Raw genomic sequence first — 17525 nt, 5'->3', positions numbered from 1 at the left:
ATTTGCCTCTACGTAATCTTAAGTTCCTCCATTCTTCTCTCATCCCCCACCCCCCACCCCCATTATGTATCATCATCCACTTATCAGGGAAAACATTCAGTCTTTGGTTTTTTAGAATTGGCTTACTTCAATTACCACAATATTCTCCAATTCCATCCATTTATCTGCAAATACCATAATTTTCTTCATCTTTATGGCTGAATAATATTCCACTGTGTATATATACCACAGCATCTTTACATATTCATCTGCTGAAGAGCATCTAGGTTGGTTCCACAATCCAGCTACTATGAACTGAACACTGATGTGGCAGCATTACTGTAATATACTAATTTTAAGTCCTTTGGGCATAAACTGAAGAGTACGATAATTGGGTCAAAAGGTGGGTCCATTCCAAGTTTTCTGAGGAATCTCCATACTGCTTTCAAGAACGGCTGCACCAATTTGCAACTCCACCAGCAATGTATGAGTGTGCCTTTTCCCCCACATCCATGCCAACATCTATTATTGTTTGTGTTCTTGATGATAGCCATTCTAATTGGAGTTAGATGAAATATTAGAGTTGTGTTAATATATATTTCTCTAATTACTAGAGATTGTTGAATACTTTTTCATATAGTTATTAATAGCCTGTATATATGGGTGAGAGATAGAGGTTTAATATCATTTTACTGCATATGGATTTCCAGTTTTCCCAGCACCATTTGTTGAACAGGCTATCTTTTCTCCATTGTATGTTTTTGGCTCCTTTGCCCAGTATGAGGTGACTATATTTTTGTGGGTTTGTCTCTGTGTCTTCTATTCTGTACCATTGGTCTGCCTGTCTATTTTGGTGCCAATACAATGTTGCTTTTGTTGTTATTGCTCTGTAGTATAGCTTAAGGTCTGGTATTGTGATATCTCCTGCTTCATTCTGCTCAGGACTGCTTTGGCTATTTGAGGTCTCTTATTCTTCCAGATGAAGTTCATGATTGCTTTCTCTATTTCTATAAAGAATGTCATTGGGATTTTAATTGAAATTGCACTGAATCTGTATAGCACTTTTGATAGTATGGCTATTTTATTTTGACAATGTTAATTCTGCCTATCCAAGAACATGGGAGATCTTTCCATCTTCTAAGGTTTTCTTCAATTTCTTTCTTCAGTGTTCTGTAGTTTTCATTGTTGAGGTCTTTCACCTCTTTTGTTAGATTGATTCCCAAGTTTTTTTTTTTTTAAGCTATTGTGAATGGAGTGGTTTTCCTGATTTCTCTTTCAGAGGATTAATCACTTATGAATAGAAATGCATTAGATTTATACATATTGATTTTATATCCTGCTACTTTTCAGTTCACATCTTAAATCCCTCTTCCTAAAAACAGTTCTTTGCAAAATGTTGAGTTAGATGACCACGTCTATATTCTCAGAGCAACATAAATGGTTACCAATGGTTCCTAGCAAGAAAAAAATCCCGAGAAACTTTTTAAAAAATTACATATTAATGTCCTGTGTTCTACCTAAATTTTCAAGAAGTTCATCAGATGATTGTTGAGATGCTTCTGATTCAAATTCACTATTTATATAACAATGAATACTGAGTGGTTATTTCCTTGTCTCCTCTTCGCAAAAGACTGAAGTATTTAAGTGCAGAGATTAACATTTTCTTATCACCTAGGCCTAGTAGAAAAGAGTACTAACAACCAAATACGAGAAGTTGGCAAACTTTGCTCATGGACCAAACTTCACTGCATGATTTTATAAACAAGGTATTACTGAGACATAGCCATGATCATTCATTTAAATATCATCTATGACTAAATTCATACTACCAGAGCAAGTTTGAATAACTGAGACAAAGATATAAGGCTCACATAGACTCAAATACTTACTACCTGGTCCTTAATAGAAAACATTTGCTGATCCTTATTTATAGGATAAATGACTGAATAATTAGCAAAAGATACTGAATATAACCAATCTAAAAGTCAAATCAATCACCCGCAATTATGTATCTAGTTTTAAATGTGTACATGTGTGCGTGTCTTTGAAAAACAACTCATTAAATATTATAACACAGTAGTAGACTAAGTTCAGACTGATGACTCATGACTATATTCTTATTAAATGTGTAACATCTATCATCATACTGGTTAATATGAAATAAGACTTTACCAACTAAACAAACTTTTACCCATTTATTCCAGAAAGCATACTTTGGATTTCTGTTGTAATTATTATGATCATTTAAATACATTTCCTACCAAGAAACCCTCTGAGAAACCACCTTTTCATTTCACAGTAGGAAGTCAGTTTTGCAGATTTAAGATAATGCCATGGTTCTGACACCATAAATGCTACTATGTTATAATAGTTAACACTTGGTCTAACCAGAATTCAGTATTTTTGTTGTTGTTGTTATTGTGGATTGAATCCAGGAGTGCTTTACTTTACCACTGAGTTAAATTCACAGCCCTCATTATTTTTATTTATTTTGAGACAGGTTCTTGGCTACATTGCTTAGGGCCTCACTAAATTGTTGAGGCTAGCCTCAAACTTGTGATCCTCCTGCCTCAGCCTCCTGAGTTGCTAATATTACAGGCATGAGCCATTCTCAGGGCCAGAATTCAACTCATATCTGACTTAGGACAAATTAAGAAATTAGAAATTCAACAGCTACACCTTCTCTCAAAGTCCACACCTAAAGTATGTATGTGTAATACAAATGTGTAAAGATAAGTTTTAATAGTAATTCATGCATATATTTATGCTTACATGTAAATAAATTATATTTAACACTATATCTTTATATATATATTATATATATATAATATATATATAATATATATATATTATATATATATACTCTGTATATGTATACTATATAAAGATAATATACAACTCTGAAGCTTTTGGTTTTTAATTATACACAATCCTAACAAACTTCGTACTCTAACTTCAACATCTAAGCCAAATTAAAACTATCAAAGTATACAGTGAAAAATCTGACCCAAAAGTAGGCTAACAAACTGAAGATAGTCTTTAGACAACGTTGGTTTTTAAAACCTTGCTACACAAATGAGTTCTCATAACAGGCAACATTCTAATCGGTTGACATTGTTGGAAATCCAGAATTACATTTTAACAAGATTTCCAGTGATCATTCCATAGAAATTGGAGATTAAACCAATTGAATTTTGCTAAAATAAAATACCATATTCAGAATTACATCAACTCTTCTTGTCAACAACCACAACCAAATGAAGGTCCAACTTTGCAAACCATTCAGAGACATTCAACTTAACAGATGATTTTTTAAATGATTTTTTTAAATCATCTGTTGATGATAAAAAGATGACAATACCTTGAGCACTTGCACTTGACCTTCTGTAGTAATTTCTTTTAAGAGCTCACAAAAGGATTGACAAAGACCCACTGCATATGTCTGAAATTCAACCAAAAGACAATATAAGAATACATCTGTCATATCAAAAAGGCAAAAATTCAATGTTAGACTCATTATAATCTATTTGGGAAGTATATGCTAAAAGTCTAAGAATATGAAGTCTCAACTGGAAGTCTTAGAGTTAAGAAAAAAGATTATGTCTCACAAAAATAGTTTATTGATATACTGATTTTTATAGAAATGAGGATGTTTTATTTAAATAGCACATTTTCTGCATTAACAATGGAACTGCATGCATCACATCTTCCCTGCAGAGGGGAATGCTCACAGTGAATTTTTCCATATTAAAATAACAAAATAATCTTAGATTTTGAAAGGGCACCTTCTACTTTCAAACAATAATAATAATAATAACTACTTAATTTCTTATAAACACTACTTCAACGTACCTGTAAAAATTCTGTTGATGATAAAAAGATATAGCCATTGATGATCTTAAAACAGGTTCTAAGATTTTCTGAACTTAGTTCTGCCAAAACAATAATTTCAAAAATAAAGAACAAATTAATTCATTGTTCAAATCAGTGTAAATAAAGTGATAAAAACAACTAGAAAATCATTTGACTCAGCCTTTCATTTCAGTCTACCTGGGTATACTGCACTGTCACCGAATATCCTATAAGTAATGAAAAAAAGTTCCCTACTATAATCCAAAAGTATTACATTTTGTTTGGGTATTCTCAATTCTTGGGCTTTGTTCTTCAAATCTGCTCCCCATAAAAACCGACATATAAAAAATGTTCTTAAAACATGCAATTTGCAGAATGATAAAGAAAAGATTAAAAAAATTTTTTTTTAAATTTTAGCTATTTCTTTTCAAGTGCAAAGTAATAATTTTATTAAAACTGAATGGGACCAAAAGATGATGCAATGTGATTTTATATCTTCCTACATACAATAATGATATAATAGAATATAGACTATATATGATTATACAAATCATGACTCCAAATTATCATCTATATCTAAAACATCATACTTTTTGGTAACTATATCACTTCATGTACAATTTTTTTTCTGTCAAAATATATTTTCAATAGGCCCTTGGATTCTTCTTTTCTTTGGTACCCAGCACTGAACCCAAGGACACTTAACCACAGATCCATATCCCTAGTCCTTTTGATATATATATTTTTTCTTTTAATTTTGAGACAGGATCTTGCTAAGTTGCTGAGGCTAGCCTCAAACTCACAATCCTCCTGCTTCAGTATCCCCAGTTGCTAGGATTATAAAGGCAATGTGCTACCTCACCTGGCCCTTGGGTTCTTAATAACTCACAGTCTAAGGAAAGTGAGAAGATATTCTATTCTGATATGAATTTTCCATTTATCTTCACAAAAAATTAAAAATTCTATACCTAGTTCAAAATGTTTTTTAAATTATTAGTTACTATACATCAGGATCTGACATACTAGTTTTAAAAACGAGAACAGATTAAGAGAAATTCTCATTATCTTTTCTCTTTTCTCCTCCAAAACAAAGTCCAGTCACCTTGACTGATGCACATTCTTTTACGGACCAATCATTAAGAGCAGACTGTGTGGCAAGTACTATGATAAGCAGGACATTAAAGATCTATACATAAGTGACAACTGAGAATGGCATCATGGGGAATGCCAGGGAATATAATTTTTAAATCACTGCCAACTACAATTCATCAAAATCAATGATGAAAAATATTTAATAAATAAAAATATTTAATACTTAAAAGTATTTAATAATATTTAATGCAGACTAATTTTTAAAAATCACAGAATTCAAGTCTTCTTATAGATAACTTTTAAACTCAGGGGTGAATCTACATAAATACCAGAATGATTATGCCACTTCATGCCTTCATTCTATTTTCCAAGCCTTCAACTATGCTCGGGATAGCTCTGAGTTTTTCTTCAGTATATTATCAACAGTAAATATTAAATAATGATGTCAAAATTAGTCCTGAAATTAATAAATTTATCTATTTTAAGGTACTGAGTATAATTCATTACATCTATGAGTCCCTAGTAAGAGTAAAGAAAAATCATTACCTGGTGTAAGTGCCAGAAGAACTGTATTTAAATCATGCAATGAACTTGTACTTACTTTTTGAAAGTTACTTTCAAACACCATGAGTAATTTACTTCAATGGTTCTCCATCAGGGGTTTTTGTGTCCCCCAAACACATATGGCAACATGTGAAAACATTTTTGACCGTCACCAGTGGCATCATAATTGTTAGAAACTAGAAATAATATTAAACATCCTACAAAGCATGGGAAAATCCCTCACAATAATGATTTACCCAATCCAAAATGTCAGGAGAAAATCCCCGAGTTTAAATGTAAACATGTGCCCCATAAAAATATCTATCATACTCTGTAAATACACAGTTTATATTTATTTGTCTGATTATATTTTATAATCTGCTCCTCTTTTTTCTTTACTCTTTTTCCTTCTATTTTTAGTTCGTATTTTCATTTTAGAATTTATGTATACCTTTAAATATATATAAGGAGGTAAGAAAGTAATTACTGAATCATGTTACAGAGATTTCATATGAATCTACTTAATGTTTAGCCATATAACTTTTAATGTTTTATTTTTGGAAATGCAACCTTTAACTTTTTTTTTTCTTGTATTTCAAATTCTGATAAAATTTGAAAACTAAAATGTATAAGATAGCTTAGTCTCTTCCAAGTTAGGTAGGAAGTTGCCAACAGAAGAAGTCATTCTAGGTACATTAGTTTGTCATTCAGAACATAAACAAGATGAGCCAGTCAGATGTTCACCTTTTATAATAAGTCTACTAAGTAAGTTAAAAGAAATATTAAGCAATTTAAAGGAAAAAAATAAGCCATTAGAACTAAGTAAAATTACTTTTAGGTGTATCATCTGAATTTCTCAAGTTCTACTTACATTTTGGGAAAATGACATAAAATGAATTTTAGCCTTGGATTCATTCATTATTAATGTGACCTAAAATTAATTAACTTAAACATCTAAAAGTGTTCAATATTATTGGTTTTATATAATTGAAATATAGTGAGAGGAAAAGCAGAATTGAAAGGTGGGTAACAAAATAAATGCTATAAGACTTAATATTGAGACATAGAGAGACTGGAAGATTGAAAACCAGGGTAGAAAACAAACCCAGAGTCCCCTAACCCCCAACTTAAAACCTGGGGATGAGACGGGGTAAGAGGAAACAAAGAGAAAGGTGGGGGGAGCAGACATTCTCTTAAGTTCACTCACTTAAAAACTACGGGAAAGACTGACAAGGCTTAAAGCATGACAGCAACAGAAGGCTCCTGAAAACAGCACAAACAGCTTAAAACCAAATTGTGACAAGAAAGCTGAGCCCAGGGTTCACAGGCATCTTGTGGCACCTGCCTCCATGGGACCAGTCACCCTCTTAACTGTCTTTTCAAACCCAGATACAAATTAAACCAGAGGGAAGTCCCCTGCAGTGGGACCTCTTAAAGATGGAATCCTGCTAGTAACTTCTAAAAGGACCACTACTATCTGTAAATCACTGAAACCCTTTCTCCCTTTGGCTCTCCATGAACAAGCGGAATGAACGGGCTGGTGGGGACCAGTGCACAGGAAGTTTACTTAACCCTGCTCAGTTCTGCAGTCCAGGTAAGGATTTGGACAACCATGAAGCAGCTTTGGTCCTAAACAAATGAAAGCAGACTCAGTAGTTTCTGCCACCCCTCCCACCAACCACTGACACTGAGGGTGTGTGTGGGGGGGGGGACACATTGGAAGCCTAAGGACAGTCCCCAGGATTCCAGAGCCATACTAGAGGGAAGCTGCATGAAAATCCAGCAACATAGAGGCTCAGTGGGAAATTAGCAAGAGTTATGGACAGAAAGGAACTGATACCAGCCTTAACAGGTATACAGCCTAAACCATGATCACAAGTGGCAAGTGACAGGGAACTGTTTGGATATTTAAGGTACCTTGCATCAGACTTAGTAAGCAAAAGGAATCAACGCCCACCATTTATAACCTGGGGCAGTGGAAACTAGAGTCCGGGTGAATCAATGGAGACCCTGCACTACAGTATCTCAGAGAGCAGCATGTGCTGGGGAATACTTCTGTACCACAGATCACCCACGGAAAAATCTACCACCAGAGTTCCTGCACTCACAGTCAGCCACCAGGATACTCACTATGGAGAAAAAGTTCCAGTGTAGGGGAGGCACTTCAGAGCCTGCATCCTGAACTACTGCTGCAATAGAATCAGTCAGCCCACAACAATGTACTAGCCAGGGCAGTCAGGGGCAGGCCCCTGGGCTAGAAAACCAGAAGCTGCTGGTAGGAGGTTCATAGCAGCAAGGGAATTGGCTCCTGTGCCCCTGCAACTCAGGAGAGATCCATAGCTAAAGACAGATGGACATCTGTTAAAGGTCCAAACTCCAGTGAAATTCAAACAAAGATTCAACAAGAATTTTCTTTACCTTGATATGGTCTACTACAAACAACTCCAATGTCAACTGTGATCATATAAATAACTCCTTAACTGGAAAGTTAATTGTTAAACCAAGAGCAAACACTATACCTTCAACCCATTTGAATGTATTTCATCTAATAGTTTCAAGCATTATCTTTGTTTTCACAGCTCTAGTTTATACCTGCTTCTCTTACCCGCTACACATTCTCTTGCAATAACTGTTACTACCTCAAATAACATCTACTCATCTATTTCTCTCTTTTTACCTTGGTGAAAATTACACTTTTATAACTTTCCCTTCTTTCTCTCTCTCCTCAACCACCTTATTCCCTCTCTCCCATTTACCCAATCTTGCTTCCACCCTCCCTTTAGCCCTTGCTTACTTAATAAGGCAAATTTATCAAATTTAACAACTAATTTTTTGACCTGTTTCAGAACTTCATTTTAGGTTTATACCTGAATTCACGGAACCACAGAAAGTAAATGCAACAAATTTTTGTCTGTATAAGGTTGAACAGAATGAAGTTTGGCTCAGAAGTGATCATAGTAAATAGGGTTCAGTGCCATCTCTTAAAGTAGTACTGATAAAGTGATCAGTAGAGGTCAAACATTAAATTAATATATCATTGTCAGGATATTTACTGAATCCTGGTTCTAAAAAAAAAAAAAAGCTCAAAAAAATAGTCCTTCACTTAAAAGAAGTCAGAATCATACCAATAGATGGCAGACAAACAACAATATGAAATAGCAGTGGTGAAAACATCCCAAACAACCCATAATGCTTCAACAACCACTCCTTGACTGTGGAGGAAATGTCAAAGAAGGAATTTAAAAAGCTCATAGTTAAGTTGTTCCATGAGCTAAAAGACAATGTAAGGAGTGAAATCGCAGAGAAAATACGGGAAGTGATTCAAAAAAGAACCAGGCAGAAATTCTCAAAATAAAGAAATCAATGAACAAAATTAAAATTTCAATGGAAAACATCACCAATAGATTAGACTACTTTGAAGACAGATTTTCAGGCCCCAAAGACAAAGTATATAATCTTGAAAATAAAGTAAACCAAAGAGAAAAGACGTTAAGAGACAAAGAATATTCAAGAAATCTGGGATAACGTTAAAAGGCCAAATTTAAGATTCATTGGCATAGATGAAAGTTCTGAAATACAAACTAAAGGAATGCATAATCTTTTCGATGAAATAAGAATGAAATGGAAAATCAAATACAGAAGACATATAGGATACCAAATACACAAAATCACAACAGATCCATTCCAAGACACATTATTATGAAAATGTCTAACATACAAATAAGGATAGAATTTCAAAAGCCTCAAGAGAAAAACATTATGGTCACATTTAGAGGTAAACCAATTCGTTTTTCAACACATTTCTCAACTCAGACACTAAAAAGAAAACAGTTATATATATATATATGTATACATTTTTTCTTTCAAAACCTGATGTATATATGAATGTCAACCAAGAATATTATACCCAACAAAATTAAGTGTTAGAACTGAAGTTGAAATAAACACTTTTTCATGATAAACAAAAGCTAAAAGAATCCATAACTAGAAAGCCTGTACTACAAAACATACTAAATATTTTATGAAGTGAAAAATAAAAATGGAAATAAGCATAGAGGAATTACACTAGAAAAACAGTCCATCAAAGGAGAATCAAACCCAATTTAAACACTAGAAATAAATCACAATGGCTGTCAGGGACCAAGAAGAAGTTCTCATTCTGAGAACATTCTGACCTTTACAATAAGCAGCAGCGCCCCTCCCCACTCCTGGCTGATAGTTCCTACAATATGGCGCCTATGGTGCCGTCCCTGCTTCTCTTCCGGGACTTCACCTTCCCGCTAGCACGAACTTCACCTTCCCGCCGGCGCAAACTTGCACCCTATCAGGAGCCCAATAGAAGAACACAGCCAACCAGCCTGCACCTCGTCATACCCCTCATTCCCTCAGCATAAATACCCGTGAGAACAATAAAAATTTGCAGCTTGATCAGAATTCCTGTCTTGCTGTCACTCCCTGTGTCTCTTGTCCCTTTCATTCCTTCTCTCTTAGGTTCGCCGTCCTGCATTGATATCCCGCGGGCCGGGACAAATGGCAGGAAATAAAAATCATCTCTCAACAATATTGAATGTAAATGGTCTAAACTCTTCAATCAAAAGATGTAGGTTGGCAGATTGGACTGAAAAACAAGACCCAATGATATGCTGTCTACAAGAGACTCACCTCATAGAAAAAGACATACACAAACTGAAGGTAAAAGGATGGAAAAAAAACATAGCATTCACATCACATGAATCCTGAAAATAAGCAGGTGTTACTATTTTCATATTAGATAAAGTGGACATCAAGCCAAAATAAATCAGGACAAAGAAGGTCATATCATATTGCCTAAGGGAATCGTACATTAACAAGATAGAATGATCATAAATATTTATGCCCTAAACACTGGAGCATCTTTGTATATTAAACAAACGCACTCAATATTAAGAATCAAACAGACCACAATACAATGATACTGGATGTCGTTAAAACACCTCTCTCATTACTGGATATATCATCCAAACAAAAACTAAGTAAATATACTACAGAACTAAAAATTACAATTAAGAATTTGAACCTTATAGACATCTATAAAATATTTAATCCATCAATGAATGAATTCACTTACTTTCCTCTCAGCAATACATGGAACATTTTCTAAAACAGACCATATTTTAGGTCATAAAAAAAAATTTAGCAAATGCATAAAACAGGGATAATACTTTTGCATTGTATCAGATCATAATGGAATGAAATTAAAAATCAATGACAAGATAGAAAACACTCTTAACACTCGGAGATTAAGTAATGCATTTTTGAATGAGGAACGGATAGGCAGAAAAAAATCAAGGGAGAAATAAAAATACTTAGAGGTAAATGAGAATAGTGATACAATATATCAAAATCTCTGGGATAATATGAAGGCTGTTCCAAGAGGAAAGTTCACAACACTGAGCTCATACATTAAAAGAAGAGAAAAACACCAAATAAATATTATAACATTATATCTCAAGGTCCTAGAAAAAGAAGAACAAATCAACATCGAAATTAGTAGAAGAAAGGAAAGAATTAAAATCAGAGCCAAAAATCGGTGAAATTGAGATTAAAAAAAAAAAAAAACTACAAAAGATCAACAAAACAGTTGGTTTTTTGAAAGGGTAAACAATGTCGATAAACCCTTAGCAAAACTAACGAAAAGAAAAAAGATAAAAACTAAAATTTTCAAAGTCTGAGATGAAAAAGGACACATTACCACATATACTACTAAAATTCAGAGGATCATTGGAAACTACTTTGAAAATTTATACTCCAATGAGCAAGAAAATCTTGAGGATCTGGACAAATTCCTAGAGACATATGACCTACCCAAATTGAACCAGGGTTATACAGAAAACTTAAAACAGATCAATTTCAAGTAAAGAAATTGAACCTACAATCAAAAGCCTTCCAACAAAGAAAAGCCCAGGACAAGACCAGGTGGATTCTCAGCCGAGTTCTACCAGACCTTTTAAGAACTAATACCAATCTTCCTCAAATTATTTCACAAAACAGAAAAGGAGTGAAATCCGCCAAACTCATTTTATGAAGGAGGTGACTCTGCCAGTGTCACCCTGATACCAAAACTAGAGAAAAGACACGTCAAGGAAAGAAAACTCTGGACCAATACCCTTGGATGAACATAGATGCAAAAATTCTTAATAAGATATATTGGTAAACCACATGCAAAAGAATTAAAAAAGACAGTACACCATGATCAAGTGAGTTTTATCCCAGAGATGCAAGGTTGGTTCAACATACGGAAATCAATAAATGTAATTCACCATATAAAGATTTAAAAATAAAAATCACATAATTATCACAACAGATGCAGAAAAAGCATTTGACATAGTACAAAACCTATTCATATTTAAAACACTAGAAAAACTAGGGATAGAAGAAACTTACCTCAACATTGTAAAGGCAAACAAACCCAAGGTCAACATTACTCTGAATGAAGAAAAGTTGAAGGTATTTCCTTTAAAAACAGGAACAAGACAAGGATGCTTACTTTTACACTCCTATTCAACATAGTCTTTGAAAATCTAGCCAGAGCAATCAGGTAAGAGAAAGAAATTAAAGGGATACAAATAGGAAAAGAAAAGTTCAAATTATCTGTCTGCCAACAACATGATCCTATATTCACGAAGACCCCCAAAATTCCACCAAAAGACTTCTAGAACTCATAAATGAATTTGTCAAAGCAGCAGGATTCAAAATCAAAACAATATATCATTTGCGTTCCTATACTTCGATGATGAATTTGCTGAAAAAGAAATCAGGAAAACTATCCTACTCATAATAGCTTCAAACAATAAAATAAAATACTTGGCAATGAATTTAACAATAGAGTTAAAGGACCTACCTCTACAATGAAAACTACAGAACATTAACGAGAACAGCTTAGTACTGGCACCAAAACAGGCATGAAGACCAATGGAATAGAAGACACAGAGACAATCCCATATAGAGTTATTTCATACTAGACAAAGGCAGCAAAAACAAACACTGAAGAAATGTTAGCCTCTTCAACAAATGGTGCTGGGAAATATGGAAATCCACAGATAGATTTAACTGCAATCTCTCATCCTGCACAAAACTCAACTCAAAGTGGACCAAGGACCTAAGAATTAGACCAGAAACCTTGTACCAACCAGAAGAAAATGTAGGCCCAACACTCCAACATGTTGGCTCAGGAACTAATTTCCTTAAAAGACTCCAAAAGTGCAAGAAGTAAAATTGAAGATCAATAAATTGGATGGCATCAAATTAAAAAGCTTCTTCGCAGTAAAGGGAACAATCAAGAGTCTAAAGAGAGAGTCTACAAAATGGGAACAATTCTTCATCATCTGCTCCTTGGGTCATTAATATACAGGATATACAAAGAACTCAAAAAACTTAACACCAAAATCCCAAATAACCCAATCAATAAATGGGCAAAGAAACTGAACAGACATTTGACAGAAGAACAAATACAAATGGTCAAAAATATATGAGAAAAATCTTCAACATCTCTAGCAATTAGAGAAATGCAAATTAAAACTATACTGAGATTTCATCTTACTCCAGTCAGAATAGCAATTATCAAGAACACAAGTAACAACAAATGTGGGTGAGGACGTTGGGAGAAAAATGTACTCATACATGCTGGTGGAACTATAAATTGGTACACTCTGGAAAACTGTATGGAGATTCCTCAGAAAACTAGGAATGGAACTGCCATATGACCCAGCTACCCGATTCCTCAGTATCTATGCAAAGGATTTAAAATCAGCATAATACAACGACATAGCCACATTATTGTTTACAGCAGCACAATTCACAATAGCTAAGCTTTATAGTCAACCTAGGTGGCCTTCAACAGATGAATGGCTAAAGAAAATGTGGTATATATACACAGTGGAGTGTTAATCAGTCATAAAGAAGAATAACTTTATGGAGTCTGTTGGTAAGTGGATAGAACTAGAAATTATCATGCTAAGTGAAATCAGCCAGTCCCCAAAAGTCAAAGGTTTAATGTTTTCTCTGATATTTGGAAGCTAATTCAAAATGGGGTGTGGGGGGGATAGAATAAGATCATAGTAGTAGACAAAGGGGAATGAAAGGAAGGAGAGAAGATGGGACTTGAAAGACTGGGGCAGGATGATCTCACATTTAAGGCCAGTCTCAACAACTTAGCAAGACCCTGCCTCAAAATAAAAAATAAAAAGGGCTGGGAATGTAGTTTAGTGATGAAGCACCCCTGGGTTTAATTCCCAGTACCAAAAAATAAAATAAAATGAACTAAAATGAAATGAAATGGCTAGGCATGTAGCTCAGTAGTAGAATACCCCTGGGGTCAATTCTTAGTACCAAAATAAAATAAATCAATAAATTTAAAATAAAATAAATTAATAAATTTAAAAGAATATGTGCACAAAGTTAAATATTAATATTAATAATGGTGTAGAACTCAACCAAAAATAAAGCTAATACTGATGTTAAGACATACTGAATTTCAAGTTGGAATATGGAAATATACTCTTAATATTAAAATTTTTTATTATCTGTGGGGAAAAAAAAGACATACTGAACTAGCACAGGTGTCATTTGTAAACAGAATTTCTTCAGATCATTGATAACAAATACACAAACCACGATATATAAATACAGTATTTTTGTTCTGGAAAATAAAAGAAATAATCCAATAGAATTCATATCACCTACACTTATTGATAGAATAGTAGCTGATATGTAACATAAGATTATTGATTTATTGTTATCAAAATACATGTTCAAGTTAGGAAAAGAATCTGGATCTCCTCTAAAAAGGGTAAGAGATTAACAGCCCACCTGTAGCATATTACCCTTCTCTTGTTTCATGTTTCAAAGATGTTGCTTAAAAACCACTAGGTTTCATTGCTATATAGCTCTTTCATAAGTAATACTTCAGTGCATACATATATAATTTCCTAATTTTAATATCAGTGATTCCTTAGCTAAAAGAGGTAAATAAATATAAAGTTCATTTTTAAAAAACTGCACAAAATTTCTTTGTAAAAAGAAGCTGGATAAAACCTTAGTATAACAGAAGGCGTTTTACTATATATTCTTTTAAAAATTTTTAAAAATTTTTTCTGTTTTTTTGGTCCTACAGATCAAATCCAGGGTATAACACTTGCTAGGAAAGCACTGATCTACATCCCTAGCCTTTGATTGTTGTTGTCATTGTTGTTTTTGAGAGAGGGTCTTGCTGTGTTGCCCAGGCTGGTTTTGAATTTGTGATCCTCTTGTCTCAGTCTCCAAACTAGCTGGGATTATAGGTACATGCTATCATGCCTGGCCAAAAATTCTTCTTCTTTAAAGTTATATAGAATAACCTAGAAACTATAAAAACACAATTCAACTTATTTGTTAATATTAGGGACTTTTTAATAATAATGGAAGGTATAATTTATAGTTAGCTACAATATCCCCAAATTGAGGCTGCATTCAAAGATATTAGTAAGATTATGCTTTAATACTTACCAAGAAGTGGTGACATATTCTGAAATACACGAAGCAATTCTGGTGTAATACATGGGCTGTTCTCCAATGTTACTAACCTAGGAAGAAAAATACAGATGATTAAATCATTTTCATGCCCATTAATGCTACCAATACAATAATATAAAGAGGTTCCTCTAAAGAACAAAAATGTAGATAAAATGAAGTTATAAAAATCGAAATTTAAAAGATTACCTACAAACATTAGTAAATACCTCAAAATAAATACCTATCTACAGTATTCTTTATAAATACAATAATAGTAAGGAAAGTATTTACTGAAGTTTGTATAATAATGAAATTATAATTTTAAAGCAAATGCATGATTACTATGGTGCAAAAGGGGAAAAATTATTTTGTTGTTCTGATTTTCTCGAAATACTCTTAGACGACATGTAATTTATGTGCCCCTTCAACAAGAAACTGGGCCAATAAATTAGTAAAATAACAGGATAAATGGTTTCTAAACATGAACTTAATATAACAAAGTGCAATTATAAGCCAATCTAACATCCTTAGCAATCTAAACTATTCAATGTATGAAAAATTGTATAAATTTTGGTTTATCACAGAAGTGTATAGCTAGTTGATCTATCTTCCCTAACTACCAGAGAACTTGAAGGAGAAAACCATGGTTATAATAATAGCAGAAAAAAAAAAAACCCTATTAAATATAATAACTGCTATCAAAATTCTAACCTGATTATAGAAAGTAAAAGTAAAAGTTTCTTTTTCCATAAGAAAGTACCAAATACTCATAGGAAATATACTTAGTGATGATGACATGTTGAAACTGTCCTCTTGAAAAGCAGAAAGAGGTCTCTAAACACTGCAATATCTGTCTACCTCCACATTTATTCAGTTTGTGTATGAAGGGCCTCTCAAGCAAGTTAGTAAAAGATATGAGAATAAGAGAGAATATCAATAAATGAACATTAATGGACTTTATATATGCCAAAAATCAATACTTAAGAAGTAATTAGATGATGTTATGATTCATAGACACAAAAATCCAACATCATAAAGATGTCAATCAATATTCACTGTTAAACTATTAAACAGATCCAACACTATTTCAATTAAATTCCTACAGGGTTTTTTCTGGAAATTAGGCAAGATGAAAAAGAAAGATGTCCAAAAATAGACAAAAAATTTTAAGAAAAGAAAAAGTTATAAATGGGTCTGGGAGTTTTGAGGCAGATACTTGCTTAACTTGTTAGTATAACTTAGTATTAAATCAATAGAAATTAGTTTAGTAAAGAAAACAGAAAGCACAATAAACAGATTCTCCTTGTCAATGGGTCCAAACTATCTGAGGCTTATACTTTGCCTACAACTTAGTCTTTCAAGTTGTTACTCTATTTTCTATGCTAGCATCCACAGAAGAAATCATGCTAATCAAAGGAAGGAAAAAAAAATCTGAATTTAAACTACATAAAAATAAAGTGACAAGGTGTGTGACTTCAGACTCAACTAATAAAGATGAGAAAGGAGACATAAAAAAAAAAAATCAAAGGACTACTCTATACCATTAAAAAAGAGAACGTGACTATTTTGATTAATATCACTGTATATACATATATTTTTCATGAAATCAGTTCTAATTCTAAATTTAAAGTCTTAATAAATTACTAAAAATAACAAAATTTTGTGTAGTAAACATTTTTAAAAGACATACCAATGAAAAGAGTTAGACACAAAATGAGCCACCAACACAAAGAAAACTGGAGTTATTTTTAATAAACCGATATTAAGAAGAAAAAGTAAAATAATGAAGTGAGCTATATAACTGACAAGTTAAAAAGAATAAATGCATGTAAAACTGCACCTGTGACATATTACAAAATGAATGTTTAGTCCTTAAAATTCATTTAAGTTTAAAAAAAAAAAAACTACACACATAATGTAGAATGGAAAATATAGCTCAGTGGTAGAACACTTGCCTACCATGCAAAATGCTCTGGATTTGACATACGGTACCTCAAAACAAAAACACCATATAAGTCATGTGTTACAGAAGTAATGTAACAAATTTATAGCTGAATCATATACTTAAAGAACAGCAAAAATAAAATAATGTTTGATCAAAGAAGTCACTAAAAAATCTGAAATGATACCAACAATTTTTTTTAAAAGACTATCAAAATTTATGGGAAATAAGTAGTTATACAACAATATTAATTCCACAGCTTTAAATGTTTCAGTACTTAATAAGAAAAATAAATAAAAAAAGAATGTTCTGTCTTCTACATTAAGAAATCCTCTAAAGCCACAGTTAAACATAGGAAATTAAAAATATGAAGCAAAAATATATCAAAGGAGAGAAACAATTTATAAATCTAAGAGTTCCTTCATAAGGAGGTTTGATAAATGTACTTTAATAAATATATAACATCTTAAAAAGTTTATTGGAGCATTATAATTGTACATAATAGTGGGAGTCACTGTGACATGTTTGTACATACACATAAAATTATTTCATCAATTTCAATAAATATATTTTTAAAATAGATAAAACT

At 32.8% G+C, this 17525-nt stretch overlaps 1 protein-coding gene across 1 annotated transcript in view; it reads right to left on the bottom strand.

The window, feature by feature from the left end:
• Ipo11 (importin 11) overlaps positions 1-17525 on the bottom strand; it is a 210397-nt gene that overhangs the window by 79018 nt on the left and 113854 nt on the right. Inside the window, exons 22-24 of the mRNA XM_047555967.1 lie at positions 14989-15065; positions 3832-3911; positions 3341-3421 (exon numbers count right to left, since the gene is read on the bottom strand). Coding sequence (XP_047411923.1) covers positions 3341-3421; positions 3832-3911; positions 14989-15065 — 238 coding nt within the window. The remainder of the gene's footprint in view (positions 1-3340; positions 3422-3831; positions 3912-14988; positions 15066-17525) is intronic.

The sequence above is a fragment of the Sciurus carolinensis genome, chromosome 6, assembly GCF_902686445.1.
Source record: "Sciurus carolinensis chromosome 6, mSciCar1.2, whole genome shotgun sequence".
NCBI lineage: Eukaryota > Metazoa > Chordata > Mammalia > Rodentia > Sciuridae > Sciurus > Sciurus carolinensis.
The sequence above is the reverse complement of the archived record's forward strand: the minus strand, read 5'-3'. Positions and strand labels throughout refer to the sequence as shown.